Source organism: Tachypleus tridentatus, chromosome 10, assembly GCF_004210375.1.
Source record: "Tachypleus tridentatus isolate NWPU-2018 chromosome 10, ASM421037v1, whole genome shotgun sequence".
Taxonomy (NCBI): Eukaryota; Metazoa; Arthropoda; class Merostomata; order Xiphosura; family Limulidae; genus Tachypleus; species Tachypleus tridentatus.
The window spans coordinates 33,708,069-33,728,046 of NC_134834.1; the positions used below are offsets into that span (position 1 = coordinate 33,708,069).

Consider the following 19,978-nt stretch of genomic DNA (forward strand, 5'->3'; position numbering starts at 1 on the left):
AACACTGCAAGTCAAATAAACACAACATAACCATAGAAAACACTCAAATACTAAATAAAGAAACAAACATAAACAAACGTAAAATTAAAGAAGCCTTACTTATACAACAACTTAAACCCAAAATAAACCAATATAAAGGAATGCCTTTATACCTATATTAATATAATAAATAAAATTATATATTCAAACATCTAATACCGCCCTCTACATTTCGACACACAGTTACACAACCCCTTTCAAACATGTGGTCAGCTTCCGGTCAGTTACCTCTTTCTTTGTGAACCTGACGATGACCGAAGAAGGTCGAAACGTTGTTCGCTCTTCTATGTAAAGTGTTTTCTCAGCCCAAACGAGCCGTTTTTGCATATAAATTTCTCAACAAGTGGGTTTCTCGTCATCACTGATTAAAGCCTACTACAATTTCTCTTTATACATTTGGTTGACAGTTGTTACAATTATTAATATATACAAATACAGATATAATTGCTTTTCTCTGCCCAACAATTATAATTATAAGGAAGATATTATTATTGTTATTGGATATAGAGAAGCTAATAGATTTATATATTAATTTATTCACACTATCTTAGCGAAGCATTCATTTAACCATCAACTAACTCAGAATTAGAGTTATCGTCGAATTTATTTATTGATCTAAACGGCGTTCCTACTTCCAAATAAATTTACGCTCCTTCAGAAATTTGTAAATTTAATTTCTAAACAGCTTGACAACAGTTCTATCGATTTGATTACTCAGTGTTTTATGCATGTAACAACAGAGAAAATCTACTTGATACGGCAATATCCAAACTCTTGAATCAACAGCAGTTAAAAGCTGCACTGAATAACTATAAGCCCAACATAACTTGATAAAACAAGTTCATTTTTCTGAATTATTTAGAAGGTTTATATGTGTATTAATTTCAAAAATTTTTGGCGAGAACTATTGTTTAATAGGTATGGAATGAAAATAAATAAAATGATGACGTTTCGATCCAGGTGTTAAGGTATAATTCTACTATAGTTTGTTTTATTTTTGCTATTATAGCTTTTGTATACGTTAATCCTAAATACATTTTGCTCAACAAAAGTCTAATGAGCATTTATAAAATTATGTATTTGTAATTAATTCATGCACACATGTATTATAATCCCCATCTTCTTCTTTTTTTCTCTTCTTCGTGTGGTGTAGTTCTTGTTTCTGTCTGTTAAGCCCTTGGTAAATGGAATTACATAAACATGTGTGTGTGTGTGTTTTCTAAAAGGAAAGCCTCATCGGGTTATATCCTGTGCCCACCTAGGGAAATCGAACGCCTGATTTTATCGTTGTAAATTCGTAGACTTACTGTTGTACAAGCGAGGAGTCTAGACAAACTTTAATAATTTTTTTAAATGTATTGAGGCATGGAAAATATATTTGAAGTATTTATTAATTAATTTTGGGCCTAGTGTTGAAATATGATTTGATCTTTCTGCGATATTAACATGAAATATTTTAGGGAAAAAACATTTATTACATGTATAAATTCATATTCGACTTCCTAACTCAATTTTGTATTTTTATAAGAAACAGTAAAACTGCTGGTGATGTTAGTCAAATTGTAATTTACCTTCAAATGTGGGTAATTAATTCTATAAACTATACTTCTTAAACTGTATTTATTTTTCCATGCTCTTTTGATTAGTGCATTAATAAAATAAAAGTGGAAGAAATTATTAAATCGTTTTATAAAATTCTCAAGCTGTATGTGAACTAAACCATAAGGCAATGACGTTTTCAGCCTTCTTATATCACGTAATAAGCATATCTTATTATTCTCAACGTCTTCAGTATGGATTTCAAAACAGATCTTTTCGGGAGTTGTTAACTACAAATTGTGAACTGGCACATAACAGATACAACTTAGATAAAATCTACAGATTATTTTACATTCAAATTTAAAATCAACGTCTTGAATGCGAATAGCTGTTATTTTAGAAACTTTAATCCTTCAGTGTAAGGGATTAATTTTCAGTGCTCATTCTGATGTGTCTCTCTAGATTACGCATAGACATTAAATTATATTCTTACACTGTTGTACATTTTCGGAGCTTGTGTGTTTCTTCATACCTTGAGAAGCATAATCATATAAAAGTCCCAATTTATCATAAAAACTCAAATAAAGAAAATCACAATTTAATTAAACCAGTAGGCGAAAAACATAGTCAAACCTTTATTTATAAGCCTTTTTTGATATATCAAACAAAGTAAAATATTAACATAGATAAAATGTTTAAGCAAGAATACATTTTTGAATCTTTTCTCATTCAATATTTTACTCATTTTTACACTCCAAAGAGGCCATACCTTGCAATCTGACGAACGTGGGTTACAAAACCTGTCTCATCAAACATTATTGCTCTTACAGCCATGAAGAAGTTACAAACAAAAGGTAAATCCCTCTATTCGTTTGTAAAAGAGTAGCTTAGAGTTGGCTGTGTGTGATTATAATTGGCTGCCATTCCTTTAGTCTTTTATTGCTAAATTCGGAATACCTAGTGCAAATAGCTCTCGTTTAGCTTCATGTGAAATTCAAAACAGACCAAATCACTTTATAGTGCAAATCACTGTGAACTGGCCTGGCATGGCCAGGTGGTTAGGACGCTCGACTCATTTGTAAACTACCCATGGCAACAATGTACGAAAAGGCATTATTGTTCGGCGATACTGAAACAACAACTATGGAAATTGTGCTCCACACTCTGATACGCTAACCCTTAGGCCGCACAATAGCACTTTTTATATACAGAGTGATATCAACTGACATTAAGTAATTCATTCAGCTCTGTGTATCTGTCTCAGCACGTGTCTGTATTTTCTTTTTTCTGGGACCCGGCATGGAGAAGTAGATTAAGGCGTTCGACTCGTAATCTGAGGGTCGCGGGTTCGAATCCTCATCGCACCAAACATGCTCGTCCTTTCAGCCCTGGGGGCGTTATAAGTGACGGTCAATCCCACTATTCGTTGATAAAAGAGGAACCTAAGAGTTGGCGGTAGTGACTGACTTCCCTCCTTATAGTTTTACACTGCTAAATTATAGACGGCTAGCGCAGTTGTCCCTCGTGTAGTTTTACGCGAAATTCAAAAAGCAAACAAAAAACAAATATTGTGAATTATTAAAATAAGGAATAAACAGTTTACCCTTATTTGGGATGTTTCATCATCCTAGGACGGATTTGAAAATTAACGTAGTAGTTCAATTATTTCAAAACAGTAATTGCTGTCTATTTCCTTATGAAATAATTAAATTCAAACCCGAAGTGAGCATTGTAAGATAAAAAAGTGCAAAGATTAACAAAGCTACATCAGGTAAAACTAATATTGATGAAAACGTAGAAGTTACATAATACATTGTATGTTTGTTTGCTTTGAATTTCGGGCAAAACTACACGAGGGCTATCTGCGTTAGCCGTCCCTAATTTAGCAGTGTAAGACTAGAAGGAAGGGAACTAGTCATCACCACCTACCGCCAACTCTTGGGCTATTCTTTTACCATCGAATAGTGAGATTGACCGTCACATTATAATGCCCCCCACGGCTGAAATTGTGAGCATGTTTGGTGTGACGGGGATTCGAACCTGTAACCGTCGGATTGCGAGTCAAGCGCCTTAACCACCTGACCATGCCGGACCACATAATATATATAATATCATATTTGTAAATAGGAGTGTTTTAAAATGTGGGTTACTTGTTTGCTTGTTTGTTTTTTTACGAAATTTTGAAATGAAACTTGTTTACTGGCTTGAAAGAGAGAAAGATATATTTCATAGGTTCACTAGCTTGTTACTTTGATAAATCAGTATTTAATATCAAGGTATAATCTGTTACTTTAATAATTCAAAAAATAGGTAAAATTCGAAATAACGATTAGATTGTTTTGGTTTGGTGTAAATTTCGCGTAAAGCAACAGGCGGGCTATCTGCGCTAGCCGTCTTTAATTTAGAAATGTGAGACTATAGGGAAGGAAGTTAGTCACCACCACCCACCGCCAACTGTTGGGCTACTCTTTTACTAACAAATAATTGGATTGACCGTCACATTATAACGCCCCACTGCTGAAATGGCGAGCATATTTGGTGAATAACGATCTGAGCATCAGAATTATTCATCTTCTGCCCAGATTAGCTGCGGACCTGTCGATACCTCTACCGTTTTGGCTGTCAGTTTGTCATGATAGAATGTGTATTGTTTTTTTTTATCCTTACTTTAAATGCAAAATTTCTTTCAGTTTCGGAGATTTGTGGATTATCTAAGTGAGGTTATTTATATTTTACATGTGCTTCGTATGGTGTTATTTCTAGTTATCTCCATTTATAGAACTAAAATCACTTGATGAATAGTCATTTGTCCCCTATAACAATAAAACCATGTTAAGCTGGCATGTAATGGTTTTAAAACTTGATCGGTGGCTTATCAAATATGCGATCTCTTCTTCTAAAGATTTTTTGTCTATTTGTTGTAGTTAAGCACAAAGATATACAATGAGATATTTATTCTGTTCCAACCATGGTTATCAAAACCTTGTTCCTAGCGTTATAAGCCCGCGGACTTACCGCTGCGCTACTGGATAGCTCTCCTGGGGAATTTGGTTTGGTTTAAATTTCGCACAAAGCTACACGAAAGATATTTGCACCAGTTGCCTTCTCTTTAGGTTTTTACTGCTAAAATAGGGACGCACAGTGAATAGACGGATTGCCCTTGAAGTTATAACGAACCTACAACTAAAAAAGCGAGCATGTTTGGTGTGATTGTTATTCGAACTCATGACCCTAATATTATTTTATGAAGAGAAAAGTTCATACAATGAGATTATTGATCGACACCGAGTTAAAGAATGCAATACTTTGAAGATTACAGCCTTTAGGTTTCTTCAAAGAAATGAAAAAGAACTTGCAAAGCAAAGTGCTTACGACAGCAATAGGCTCTGAACCAACACCTTAAGTCAATCAGGATCAAGGTTCTTATTTAGAAAGGAAAAACTGTGGCTTTAACACAGATCAAAACAAAACATGCTGATTCAAAGAGCCATTGCAATGCCATTGACCATACCTTCTTGTACCGATAATATAACAACCAGGTATATCTAGTTCATAGCAATTCTCGCTACACATCGAAATCAACTGATATTTTCATTATAAGGATGGCCAACGAAGCTATAACCACATGCCATTTAAACATATACCACTTATCTTTCTGATGCAGCTCAGAGAATCTTATGATCTTTAACACGTTTTTGAAAGCAGTAATTCTACATTTATGTAAAAGTGTACAAGCTTTTTCCAAAGACATTTCTCATTTAGCATTTTTCTTCTTTATGATTTATAAGCTGAGAGGCAAGCTAACTATCTAATGGTTTTAGACAGAATTTCTTTACAAAAGGTAGAGTGAGTTGTTATCAACACCAATAGCCTCTATGAAAACATGGATTACTAACATATTTACAACTTGTTCACAGCTGAAAGTATAGAACCTATTCAATAGCATGTCGCTGCTCGAACCCAGGACTATCGATGTGTAATGCTTACCGGTGTGTCTCGTCTTTTGAGGATGTTTGATTTCATTAAAATATCACTGCAAGACCATTGTTAAGATATCGGGGTATGTAGACAAAGCATGATCACTATGGAAATTAAAGTCACCAGTATAAGTAAGACAAACTTAATCATTCTGTCGAAAAAGTGTTACTACCTTAATGCAAGCAAATATTTATGAAGAAATATTTTTTTTACTGTTGCTTCAATTTGTTTATATTTTTAATTGTTTATTTTTAACGAACTTATCCACCATTATACTATTTGTTTCCACTGGCTTATTTATCTTGAAAACACATCTCCTTTTAATAACCTGTTTTGCTTGCTGAATGGCTGTTATAATCTTGCATTCGCTTAAGAGGCATTCTAATAATGTAAGGAAAAATCTAAGGAAGTGTTTACTTCTAAGCGTTACTCTGTTTGTAGTAACGTAGACAAAATGTTCCTCAAAGGAGTTTTTCTTATATTTATGTTCGCCACTTTACTGCCTATTTTTGAACCATCTGGTTCTTGAAACTGTATAGTTTATAACATGGGTATATTTGATGAATAGCAAAAGCATGGGTCGTTGTTATAAACCTTTTTCGTTTTGCTGATGTTTAAATACATTTTTTCAAGCCCAATGCTTTTCCTGGCAGCCTCTTTTCGTTAATAGGTAGTAAAATATTTTTAGTCAGATTACTCTGCACTAACATTGTTCAAATCATCGCTTTTGGAATATTAATAATTTTCCAATTGATTGAAAACCTACAAGTCCTTCATTTTGCACCTTTTTTCTAGACCAAATAACTGAAGTTCATACAACTTTATAAGATAATGATTATATATTTTTCAACCCATAATTATAATATGACATTTAGTGCCTTTGTCACTTTTTATATAAGTTAGGACCAAATTCTTTACAGTAGGCACCTGTGACTTGTTGGCGTAAAATTTTAACAATGAACAAACAGCACATTGTCCACTTGTTTTCATATAATATGTCAAATGAAGCCAAACGTCCATACAAATGTTTGTATCGTATTTTATAGTATGACAGAGGCCTAGAATGTTTTACACACTATGATATATTATACTGTAACAGCACTCGATCAAAACAACGAAAAAAACTTAAAAGTTTCCAGTACCATGACTCAATAATACAAAAAATTGAATCGACAATTCACAACAATAGAACTGTACAACGTATGATTTGTACATAGTTACTTAAACATACCAACAATAAACTGTCGCTTCTAAAAAAATAAGTCAATATAATACTCGCGATATACTTAAATTGTCGTGTATATTAACAACATCTAACAGAAAAGTGAGAATTACAGACGTCTAATCTAACATAGCAGATTATTTAACCTCTAGTAACTGATATCAACATTTAACCAATGTAGAGGTCCTTTTCTGCATTGCAATATGGTGGTATTAAATACATCACTAATCTTAACACTGTGCCTTACATTTTCACACCACAATTTAACATCGCTTAAACGTACTTGCAACAATATAAGAAATATTTAAGAAAGCGCTATTTAGTTTAATAACAACGTTTTGATAGGTTTCAGTTGTTTCAAGCTAGAAGATCCAGACACTCTCCAATATTTACTTCTCTTTAGAGATAAAATGTTGCATTCTATGTACACAACTATGTAACTTCGACGTTTCTTAGAAACAGCATTAATATTTTATATTCGTTACAATTTTTAGTCATTTTCGAATGTGTAAGAACTACAATACATTTAAAAATTATTGTCAGCATTTTAATAAATGTAGAATTTGAAATTCAAATGAGCAAAATCAGTTTTTATTGACTTATACTAGTGTCGTTTCTTTCTTATCACACTGATATGGAATTGTAAAATTTGAACAAATGAAGTGTAGTTTCGTAAATAGTGAACAAAATTATGATAACTTTTGTAATTAATAGGACAATGGTTCCAATTTGGCTTATACCGTGGTTTCATGCATCGCTTTGTCTACTGACTGAGTTTACATAGCAATTTGCAAAGATATTCTATATCATTTGCTGCTATTCGTTTTTTCAACTTATTGTCAAATTATTTTTTTAAACAATTAAGCAATATATTTGTATATACATGTCCAGAGAGATATATAAAAGACAATTACAAGTATTTTTCGTAGAATATAGAAATGTTATGCGTAGCGGAACTGACTGTGTTTTTTCACAAATACACGTTGTTGGATAGCACTTAACATTTTTCGTCTTATGCACTAGTAAGTAATACAGTCTCTCTAAACATTTTTTTAGTAATGAAATAATATTGACATAAAAATGAAATAATTCTATCAGTATTAATTATTTTAGTTTTTTCGTCTCCTTACGATATAATATTTACTTTTCTTGGACATAGAGTTTTAGTATTTTGATCTTATATTTATTCTTATGTATGCATGGGAACAATTCGTTAGTTTCATAACTTATCACTAAGAAAGCTCATAATTATCATACATATCTATGTATGTTTTATATTTTTTAGGATAATAAACAGTATTAATGAAACTTACTCTGAGCAAAACTGTTAAACTTGCACATAAAGGGTCCCAGGATATATGTTGGCTTATACAGGTTATCCACGAGATGAACCCACATGCAGAAGCTGCAGATGAGCAGGTCTGCTGCAGACAGATTTACCAGATAGCAATTTATAGTACTCCGGGAAGCCCTGTTGAAAGCTACGGTGAGAATGACTCCAATGTTGCCAATGAGAGCTACTACAATAGCCAGAACATAAAAGCTTATTTTCATATAATCTTGCCACGAAAATCGCCTTATCAGGAGTTGAGGTTGAGGAAACTCGAACTCGGAAAAATTAAACTCGGATATATCGGTGGTGTTACATACAATTGACTCAGCTCTGACCATTGTTTTTTGTCTGAATTATACTACAATATTTAACTACTTAAATCAACAAAGGTTTAGATTTTTTTGTAAGTTTATGAGACGCTCATTTATTTAAGGTACCAATCTATTAGCTCATTATATTAATGTCTTGCCATAAACATTCCTGAATATTGTGACCCTACTTCCATTATATACGGTTACTGTTATTAGCTCAAGGATATATATTTAATAATAAGCTATAATCCTAGAAGATTGACTAAAACAGTTCTTGCTTGTGACTCTCCTTTTATCTCGCTCGGTTCTCGGCTATAGAATGAAGTCGGGAGATACTGACAGACAGCAATAACGCGCCATAAATACACGAGCGCCTCTACACGGTTTATCACGCGGAGACGAGAGTTAATGGAAAGAAAAAACGTTAGAAACAAAGTTTCATCGCTTAAAAAACATATATGTTTTAGTTAATTGCACCATTCATTGTTCAAGCTTTTTTACGAATAAAACCTATGAAACAGCAGTTCTGTACCATTGTTTGTTGAGCATTCGACAGATTATACGATTTAATTAACTCATACAGATGTTCTTGATGCTCCCAACTTTCTGTATGCCTTGTAGATCTATTTATAACTAATTACGTTTCTTATTTTTTTCCATGTATAGCAATCAAATAAATAGTTATACTAATTAGATCATAGAGTAGTAATTTGCTATCATTTATCAATATACTTACATGCCTTTTCCATGGATTGTACCTGTACGAATGGAATAATACTTAAGAAAGTAAATTACGTGTCTTGATCGTGTGCTGTCAACCATTTCAGTTTAAATCACTAAGTATTGAGTTATAACAGTATTAGTTTCAGTACCACCAATTCACATTTCTGTTTTATCTGCAATTCAGCTTTAATTCATTTCGTTTAATCACAAACGAATCAACTTGTCTTTTTTAGACTATTTTCTTTGAAAATACAGTTTGTAGGTAGTTTTCAAACTGTAAATAACAGTCTTCCAAATCTCTCTTCCTACTTAAAATCAAATAATTAGATATGTCGACGCATATATCACTAACTTTGACAGTATAGTTAATACATTTACACACTTCATACGTTTCTCTATAAAACTGATCCTGAACCTAATAGTTAAGTCCAGATGACGTAATGGGCTTACTTAATTCTAGATGATACATGAGAAGACCTGAGTCAGTCAGTGTATAGAACAACTGCATTGTACCTGACATCACCCTCAGCGAGAAGCTATTTCATAACTGTTATCTGAAGCGGGAATGCTTTAGAAATCTATAACCCAACTCATGAATGTTCAGCTAAAAAAACTGTGGACCGTAGCAGTGCTTGCACTTACAGAGAGGATCATTCCTCCTCTGACAGAAGTGAGATTGATCTGTGCTGTGCTGGTTCGCGACCAGCTTTTTAAATTATTTTCATATTATGTATAGTGTTGAAAATAAAGTAAGGTTGCTCTTGTGTACATTTTCCAGTCCCTGTAGACAAGTCAATCATGTTTCATTTCAGAAATCAAATCCTCAAAGTCCTCGTTTTTTATTGTGATCAAAGTCCTTTCTGTTTTATATCCTAAATCTTGAGATACCACATGTCATTCATATCGAACGTTTCTAGTATTAGAAGCAGAATTCAGTCTCAATTTGACTGAATGTCATTATTATGCTGAACCAGGAACGTTACGTAAACAAGGTATTGACTATAGGTTCTTGTAATTGTACTTAATAAGGCGTAGTGAAGTTTTGTTTATCGAAAATTGGGTATAGTAGCCTAAAGAATACATCATCAATAAACAGATTATTTTAATAATAATAATAGATCTAGTAATGTTCTATGACAAGAGCAGCCTGCTAATAGTTTTCAAATGTGTTTACATTTAATATAACTAAGTAAGTGACTGTATTGCGTGATAACTGTTCTCAGTATGACAGAAAACTCTTTAATAATATCATAATTTTACCGTTAAAATCCAGTAACTTATAACACTATGTAACACAAATTTTGTTCCTGGATAGTATGTGTTATTTCTTAATTCTTTATATTGTAAAAATACAGAAAATGGCCATTATTCCCTTCAAACTTTGCTTTTGTGACATGGATAATGAAATTTAGAAATTAACCTATTTTCTATGTAAAAACCGGCAAATTTTTACATTTTCATTTACATAAGGTCTGAATAAAACAACATATGAATTAACATTTACATATATTTATATACTGTTCAAAAAAATAACAGAACAAGTGGATATTTCAGTATAGTTTTGTCATAACTAAATTTATGTATGAAAAACATATCCGTTTGTCTATAAGTTTATTTGTCAAACTTGCAAGTGAAGTTTGAAGCAACTCAAACGAAACTCACCTCACTAAAGAAGAATGCAACTCAAGGTATCTTATATAAGGCTGTTACGTGAAACTATGCATTCCTCATTAATTCTCGAAACAAACACCAACATGAATCTCTTGCGGCTCGTTTTCTCAGTGTGTACCTTCATCTTATGTACCCAAGCGATCAGACACCATCTGACATAGAACGAGGTGGCAAGACCGTCCAGATGCTGGAGGATAGCCAGACCCAAAGGAGGGGGCACAGCGCATCTGTGTGTCACCAAGCGTCATCAATCGACTTTGGCGACGCTTCCAGGAGACGAACTTTTATGGCAGGATACTAAGTCAAGGCCATCATCGCTGCACAACAGCCAGAGAGGACTGCTACATCGTGACCACAACTCTGCGGGGCAGGTTAGCTACGGCTCAGTCACTGCGAAATTATCTACAGCATTCCACTGGAACCCGTGTCTCGACGCAAACAGTTCGCAATCGTCTGCACAAAGGACGCCTTAGGACCAGAAGGCCTGCAAGAAGCGTTATTCTGACAACGCGACACCATGCAGCCAGGTTGGAGTTTACTCTTCAGCATCTGGACTGGGACTTTCGTCAATGGGCGACATTGCTGTGGACAGACGAGAGCAGATTTACTGTGTCTCGTGACAATGGACGTGCAAGAGTGTGGAGACGCCGACAAAAGCGATTTTCTGCTTGTAACATTGTACAAGTCGACGCTTATGGAGGAGGTTCTGTAACGGTCTGGACAGGCATATGCACAGGGGTGCTCTAAATGCACGACGATATAAAGACAAAATTCTGGAACCCTTGTGAGGCCTTTTGCTGGTACTGTTGGCGATGGGTTCATTCTCATACAGGTAACGCGTGAGCTCACGTCGCAAGACTGTGTATGGACTTCCTTGATGAGGAAGGAATAGAGACTTTTGACTGACCTGCCAGATCTCCAGATTTCAATCCGATTGAACACTTTTGGAATATGTTGTCGAGGCGTGTTAATGAACGCCAGCACCCTCCTCAAAATGTACAGGAACTTGGACGAGCCCTGGTAGACGAGTGGGCTGCCATACCCCAAGATAACATCGATAGATTGATTCGAAGTGTGCCAAATCGGTGTCAGAGCCCGTGGATGTCACACTAGATATTGAATGTTTCAAACATTTCTTGAATAAACGCATGTAAACTGTTTAAAGTATTATTTCATATGGGATATCAGTTTTGGTTATATTAGTCATTTTTAACAATTTTACTTCTCCATGTTTTACCGTTCATCACACATTAAAAAATGGATACAGATGAAAAAGAAATGAAGTAAATTACCTAAAAAAATTAAAATATTATCACATTTGGGACTCAATTTTATGTGCAATGATGGGAACAACACCTTCTAGTGGCCCACACTTAACATTATGCCTCCCACAGATAACTCGGTCCGTTGTGGCCAGTGCTCCCTGTTGTCGTGCGCTGCGGTGTTCCTGCTGTCATAAAGGTAAAGATAACAGGGAAACTTGATAAAGCCTCCTTGTAGACCCATCAGGAATGCCACCATTTTGAAGTCTGCGATAACCTCCCAGTTATACTCATCATACTTTAAGGCTTCTAGCAAGATCTTGACGCCGTTGTATTCCTCTTTGAGATGCACCAAATGAGCCAGGGGAAGAGACGGATACTTATTCCCATTATGGATCAGCACAACTTTTGAGGCTTCTGGATGAGCTATCAATGAAGAGGCGTCACTCATTTGGGTTACAGGCAATTACAATTTCCTCGCACAGACCGGATACATTGTGGCAGAATTAGAGGCCATCTTGACAAGAAGTTTGAAAAATGTCGGTGAAAACTGTTTAACTATATTATTAAAGAATAGTATCATTCTACACGTGTATCTGTCTACATTTAACATCAAACCTGTAATAGCTTCACGAACGATCAAATTACTGGAAAACAAATAATTTTCCCAATGTTAATACGTTTATTCAAATATCTGCTTCATACAATCACCTATAATTTTGTAGAAATGTGATAAATTGAACTAGCAAGCTACTTAACTACTCGTCGAGGATACAAAACCCAACTGACTACTTCACAAACCTTATACTCAAAATATCTTTTTCAAAGTACTGCACATTGGTAGTTATTTTTGAAGCAATATTGTTCATTTTTGTGCTATTTACTGGAAAGTTCATTCAAGTAACTTCAGACACCTCAAAGACAAAATAAAAAGAAACGTTTTAGGAGTCTTGTATAAGTCAACATTTTACTGCTATTTTCCAACATTTAATATCTTTAACACTGTCAGTGCACGAGGAATACACGAAATTAAAAAATCAAACGAATGTGCTTCTGTTGCCAGCAGTTGCAATGTAATTGAACAATATCACGCTGTTAAACCTTGTCTAAAACAAAAGACAACAGAGACTGATGAATGAGCTCTCATTGTAATAGTAAACTCCATCTTGGCTAAACAGAATAAAATAAAATAAAAACATTTATTTCCAAAACTGAGATAACTTAGTTAACATTTATGGGCAGAATACATCAACATATATATATACTTTGAGTCGTTTGTAGCTGCACTACAACTTTTTTTCTAACTCGTATCATACCTGCTTCATTTCTGTTACAAATATGTATGCTACTCAGTATTCTAATATTCTGAATTTAAACCGTGGAAGAAATAGGTATTCGAATATCTTATGTTGACAATGCCAGTGTGTGTCTTTTGATGCTGTTCTTTGTTAAAAACTTCACTATCCTGAAAGAAATAAATCTAAGGTAAACTATCCATCGTCTCATGTTTCAACTTGTCACTCTCAGCTGTTTCAAACTTGCTTCTCTCATGTCACAACTAGTGGTGTTAACCATCTGATATTGTTTGTAGCGCTAATACAGTACGTACGTTAGGAAAGGCTGTCTTTCTTCAACATTTATTTCATATTTACTGCACTGAAAAAGGAAACACGTAAACAACTACAATGTCTGCTTCCTCGCTATTTGTTATATTCCATTATGTAATTAGAAATAGTTATTTTTTTCCACAAAAAACAGGCACGTGATTTATATTCGTTGGGAGTTTTCAACTACCTCAGTGTTTTCTCATCTTCACGCATGCTTAATAACTTAAAATACTACATTTGAAATAAAAAATAACATGAATTATTGCTGAAGAAAATAAAATAAAATATTCGAATATTCTGTTAGTTTAATATAACGTATAATTTAAAACATAAACACAACTTCTGTTTAATAAGAAGATGCTTCGTATAACTGAATTCTTGTAATTAAATTCTATGCACATACTCTCTGTTTTTCTATTAGCTCAAAATCATTATCGGAGGAATGCAATTGCCTAGGAGTGACGAGTATACATTAAGTGATTGAAATAGTTCCAAGGGAAACAAGTAATCAACATTTTGGCCAATCAGAGTCGTTTGGACAAAACATGAACCAAACACAGACATATTAATTTTTCCTCTTACTCTGTCTCACACCTTGAAACTGACATTAGATTTATTACAAAATGATAGAAATGTGTCAAGTTGCATAAATGTATTTAGTGCCACCATACCTTACATTTATTAAAATTACTAATGTAAGTGTATTTAACCTATAGAAGAGTTTAAAACATTTTATTCTCTCAGTCGAATAGATTCGGATAAAAATAACAATGGTGATGACGTTTCGTCTGTAGACTTATACATTCTCCACAATAACTAGATTTCTAAACGGCCTAATGTTACCTAATTTCACTGGCAATTTCTCTTTCTTTATGGGTAGGGAATAACCCTATTGATTTTAGTTTACAATTTCAAGAGTTAAAGTTGTCATTTCTGGAAATACAAGCTTCGTTCTGCTTTACAACTGGAGTTCTAAACAGCAAATGTTATCAAACTTTTACTGATATATAAATCTGATTTATAAGACTGAGTTTCAGGCTTAAAAGTCAAGGCTACGATTTCAAAAACCAAAAATTTGGTTTCTGTATAAAAGAAAACATAACCACAAAATACGCACACCTACACACAGACACACTATATGAATTATTACTTGAAACACACAAAAGTCATGAGAACCAGTCATTCTGTTTATAATCATTTGTTGTTACATAATATTAATTCGCGTTGTGCGTTTATTTTTTCGCAAACTTTTCCCATAGTTTGGATCTGGAAGTACTAAACTTGACAGACAGACTTGTGATAGTTCTTGAAGGTGTCTTTACCTACATGGCTAAGTTTCTATACATCACTGAAGGTTAAAACGCGTCCGGAATTTCACCAAGGTGTGATAAGGTCTAGAAGTGGATTTTTAAATTCACTGAACTTGAATTTCGCATCAAAAGATCTGTTCCTTCCCATGGACTTAGTATCCTAGGGGAACCGTGTTTATTACTCGTTTATTTTAGGGTACAAACCTTCTTATTGTAGCTATAGAAATGACTAAAATTAATGGAGGATCTTGATCGAAATATGGAGGTTCTCTGTGAATCATGAGACGGTGTTTAAACCATTCTGCTAATACAAAAATAAATAACTGTTACTAACTGTCCCACTTAAAGAAACTTAAACGAGCTTAAAACACGAAGATACGCAATTACAAAATTCATAATTATTTCTTTAATAAATTGCTACATAGTTACCATAACTCACAGGATAATGTTTATATTATAATAATTGAGATACGTCTATGCAACATGAAACCTTTGAATATTAAATAAATAATAAAATGAATTAATTATCGATTAATTCCCTTTATCGATTCCTTAAGGTTTAATTTCCCAGTGTGACGTATTAACTCTATGGTATCACAATACTAAAATCTGGGGCTCTATTCCTCACGATGGATATAACAGATAGCTCAATGTGGCGTTGTAATAGAAACAAACCTCAAGGTTTAATTATTAATTTAATGCAACGAGTCCTCTTCTATGGTGTGTTTTGGTGTTATATATTTAGAATTTACGAATTTTTATTAATTCTTTTACGTGAATACATTAATAGAAATTTATCGAAAGTTTTGAATCAAACGTCTGATTGTTTGTTTGTTTTTGTTGCTGTTAAGTTCAAAATTACACAATGGGCTATCTGTGTTATGCCCACTATGAATGTCAAAATCCAATGTTTAACATTGTAAATGTTATTGATTACTATATAATCAATATGAGGCTTCGATGAATTTGTTTTAATGATTTGTTAATAATAAAATGTCTGATAAAAAACACCGGAAAACCAGAAATAAGTCTACTATCTGTAAAAGAAATAATTATAATTTAGGTTACCGATGTTTGTTTCTCTACACATTTCTCAAAATTTGCAAATAAATTGCATTCTAAATTATTTTAATCCGAAATATTAGATCTATTGGATTTCAAAATTTCGTTAACTGAGATGTTTGGACAGTAAATTTGAAATTAATATATTATATTATAAATAACATATCAGTTTGTGTGTTTGTGTTTTTTTCTTATAGAAAAGCCACAATGGGCTATCTGCTGAGTCCACCGAGGGGAAACGAATAATATATCAGCCAAGATTTTGTCTTTCACCATCGATCTAACTGATTAATTTGGTATTGTACGAAAGGGCTCACGGACCGTGTCCTATGGTAAACAGAAGAAAGACATAAAATGTTGATTTTAAACTTTCGTGATTGAAATACTTATTAACCACCACAACCTGCCGTCAAAGTGAATTTTACCACAAATAGTACTAGACAAACTGGATTCCAATGTTTTGTGAAATTTGATGTCCAAATCTCAATCTCAATTCAGATATGTATATCTTCACGCAGGACTACCGAAAGTGATATTCCTAAATTATCGATCAGATATTTTTGTCTTAACCTTAAAAATATAAAAACTTATATACAAAAGACGTTAGGTGTTAAAAATTAATTTTCTAATAGCAAACCTACCAATATTCGTAAGATACTGATTCATTTATACTGATGTGTTTCTCTCCAACGATCCATTGTAATCTCTATGATGGTAAGAACATTCAAGGAAACTTTCAAATGGTTATAAATTTGTTATTATTTGTTAAAGTTTCGCGCAAAGCTACACGAGCGCTAGCCGTCCTAATTTTGAAGTAACAGATTAGAGGGAAGACAGCTAGTCAAAACCACTCGCAACCTACTGTTCAACTACACTTTACCAACAAACAAAGAGATTAGCTGTCGCATTATACAGTTTTTTATGGCTGAAAGGGCAAAGATACTAGGCAACGAGCTTCTATCTCTCGTCTCGCAGAGCGCCCTAACCGTCAGGTCACATCAATACACAAATATGAGAGTTTACGTTTAATGAATTTAAGAGTGTAGATAACTGATGATATGAGCATTAAATCAAAAGATATTTCATTCTTTTATGTGAGAAAGTTATTACAACTAATTCATATTCTTGAATTATTTATCCTTTATGTTAACCCTTATTTACTAAGTTAACTAGTGGTTATGATATTGTAGCTTTAGTTAACACTCATCTTTGTAACACACTTTTCAGATTTCACTGAAGATGGAATACGTGTGTTCCGAAATGTTCGAGCCGTCTAAATAAAATGTTTCTTTCAACTGTTTTCATCTTCATTACTTTACTTCTGTCAAATTGGTTACATTTCTAAGCACATCTGAGAGCAACTAAGTAAATGATTAGCTTCCTGTAAAAAAAGCAAGTTAAAACCGATTTCATTAATTCAACCAATATGATTTCAAAGCGTCATTTTCGTAGTTCATCTGTGTTCATCAAAGAAAGCAAGTTTAGAAGAAAATAGACACCTGTAAAGCATTCCTAGATCTCTCAGGAGATAACTATTCTTGTTATGGTGATAGATATAAACAAAAATTAACTCAACGAGTTCATCACATAAAATAGAAAACGTTCTCTAATTCTGGTAGGTTTTACTGCTGTTTTATGTTCTTCCAAACTATTTGAGTGGAATCTGTGTTGGCAAAGTTTTCATGTCATTGTACATGTTAGAGGAAAATGATAGCAAACTAGTTTTATGACTGTAGGTGGGTATGTCAGATATCACTTACAATTCAAATTATTTCTCAAGACGTTTTACCTTATATATTGCAAGAATTAAACTGTTTAAATAACTATTTTAATTCCCGCGACCTCTAGAATTTATCCAAGATCTGTAGATAAATTTTATGACTTCATAAACTTCATTGGACATTTTGGGAAACTGTAACAGTCACAAGAGCAAGAATGAAATATTCTGTGGTCCGTTGAGTATTTTGAAAGTCCATGTGTCACAATGTATAAAGTATTTTCATATGAACATGCTTACATTTACTTTTTCTGAGAAATTATTGATGTAAAATACTATTAATGATTTAAATATAGGCAAAACAATTAGTTTTCATTAATTGAAATGAATTTTTGATACCAAGTTTACTGCAGTAATAATGGAAGAATGAAGAGAGGAAGGCCTAGTCAGATACCTCTGTACTTAATGTGTCTTTAAACAAGCGCAACTACTGTTTTGAAAGTTCCTATTTAGAAGTTACTGTTCTACTAACGATGTATTTCATGAAAATATAATAACGTTAAGCCTAATGAGATCTAAGCACTTGTAGTTTTGCCATATTAGTTTTTCCTGAAATCTTCACTTTTTCTTTATACACTGTGTTGTATATTTATTGGAATTTAGAGATACATGAAATAATCATATCAAATCAGATATCCTTCTGTTCTCATACTGATAGAGATAAAATTACTTTATAACTATATTTAAAACTGGCAAAGCTTAGTCTTTGTCCATATACACCCAATTAATCAGTGATCGATTATATTTGTTTGTTTTCTTTTCACATTTGGTGATGTCGATTCGTTGTCTGTGTCCGTTGTCTCTCTTTGTCTTCAATTAAACCAGATGAAGACCCCACGAGAAAGAAATTTATTTAGGAGAAGAGTAGCAGTTGATTATACAATATATTTACAGATAATAACTGTTAAATGTAAGTACATTTGTTGACACAGAGAAGACCCCCGCTAGTACAGCAGTGTGTCTTCGGATTTACAACGCTAAAATTAGGCGTCCGATTCCCCTCGGTGGGCTCAGCAGATAGTTCGATGTGGCTTTGCTATAAAAAAGCAGACAGACGTTTTACCTTGTTACTGTGGTCTCTCTCTACATAATCAATACAACTCATCAAACTGCTTTGAAGTAAATATAAATAAACAAATAAATGTAATATTCTTGTTATATTCTCCTACTACTTAGGTCACAACATAAGTATGAAGGTCCTTTTCCCTTCCCTCTGCTGTACAATTAAAAAGAAATCCCCAAATAAAGTTTAATGATAAATTATACTATTAAAATTACATATACCGTTGAGTGTAGGGCACATTAGCTCATTACCGTAATGGAATAATGCAGTTTGAATTATTATAAGTTTTACTGTGAAATAAAATTACTTTTTTATTATTCAACGTATCGCTTGTCTATAATACGAAACAGTAATTTAGAAACAAATTAGTAACCACACTAATAAAACAAAGGGTTTTAATTGTTATCTGTATAAACGTAAAAAAAGTATATTTAATTACCTGCTAGGTTATTTCTTTTTTTTAATTTCGCTCCATATACATAGTTTGCCCTGATTGAAAGTTAATATTAACCAAAGGTTAAACAGGAATAGTTCATATCATACTAACTTATATCTTTAGACGCTCACATTGATCACGAAGTGTTCAGTTTCACCATTAAACGTATAAATCTTATCATTGTGAAAATAAAATTACTTAGCACAGAATTATTAATTACATTTTTCACTATCTTGTCATGAATAGAGTGACAGAAGGCATGGCCGGATGGTTAAGGCACTCGACTCGTAATCCAAGGGTTGCGGGCTAGAATCCCCGTCACACTGAACATGCTCGTCCTATTAGCTGTGGATGCGTTATAAAGTGATGGTCAATCCCACTAGTCGATGGTAAAAGAGTAGCCAAAGAGTAAGCGGTGGGGTTGCGATAACTAGCTGCCTTCCCTCTAGTCTTGCACTGCTAAATTAGGGACTGCTAGCGCAGATAGCTCTCTTGTAGTTTTGCGCGAAATTCAAAACTAACCAAACCAAGCCTGCAGGGTACACTGTGCGTTATTAATAGGAGTGATTGATACTTTAGCATTATTCCACCTTTTGTATCTTGAAGTTTCATAATCCAAACTGTCATATATTTTCCTTTGATGTG

At 33.4% G+C, this 19,978-nt stretch overlaps 1 protein-coding gene across 1 annotated transcript in view; it reads right to left on the minus strand.

Moving 5' to 3' along the window:
* The window catches only part of LOC143228332 (QRFP-like peptide receptor), a 29,640-nt gene extending 20,915 nt beyond the window's left edge, over positions 1 to 8,725 (minus strand). Inside the window, exon 1 of the mRNA XM_076459601.1 lies at positions 8,092 to 8,725. Within this exon, the coding sequence (XP_076315716.1) occupies positions 8,092 to 8,449 (358 nt within the window). The 5' untranslated portion in view covers positions 8,450 to 8,725. The remainder of the gene's footprint in view (positions 1 to 8,091) is intronic.
* Positions 8,726 to 19,978: the final 11,253 nt, after the last annotated feature.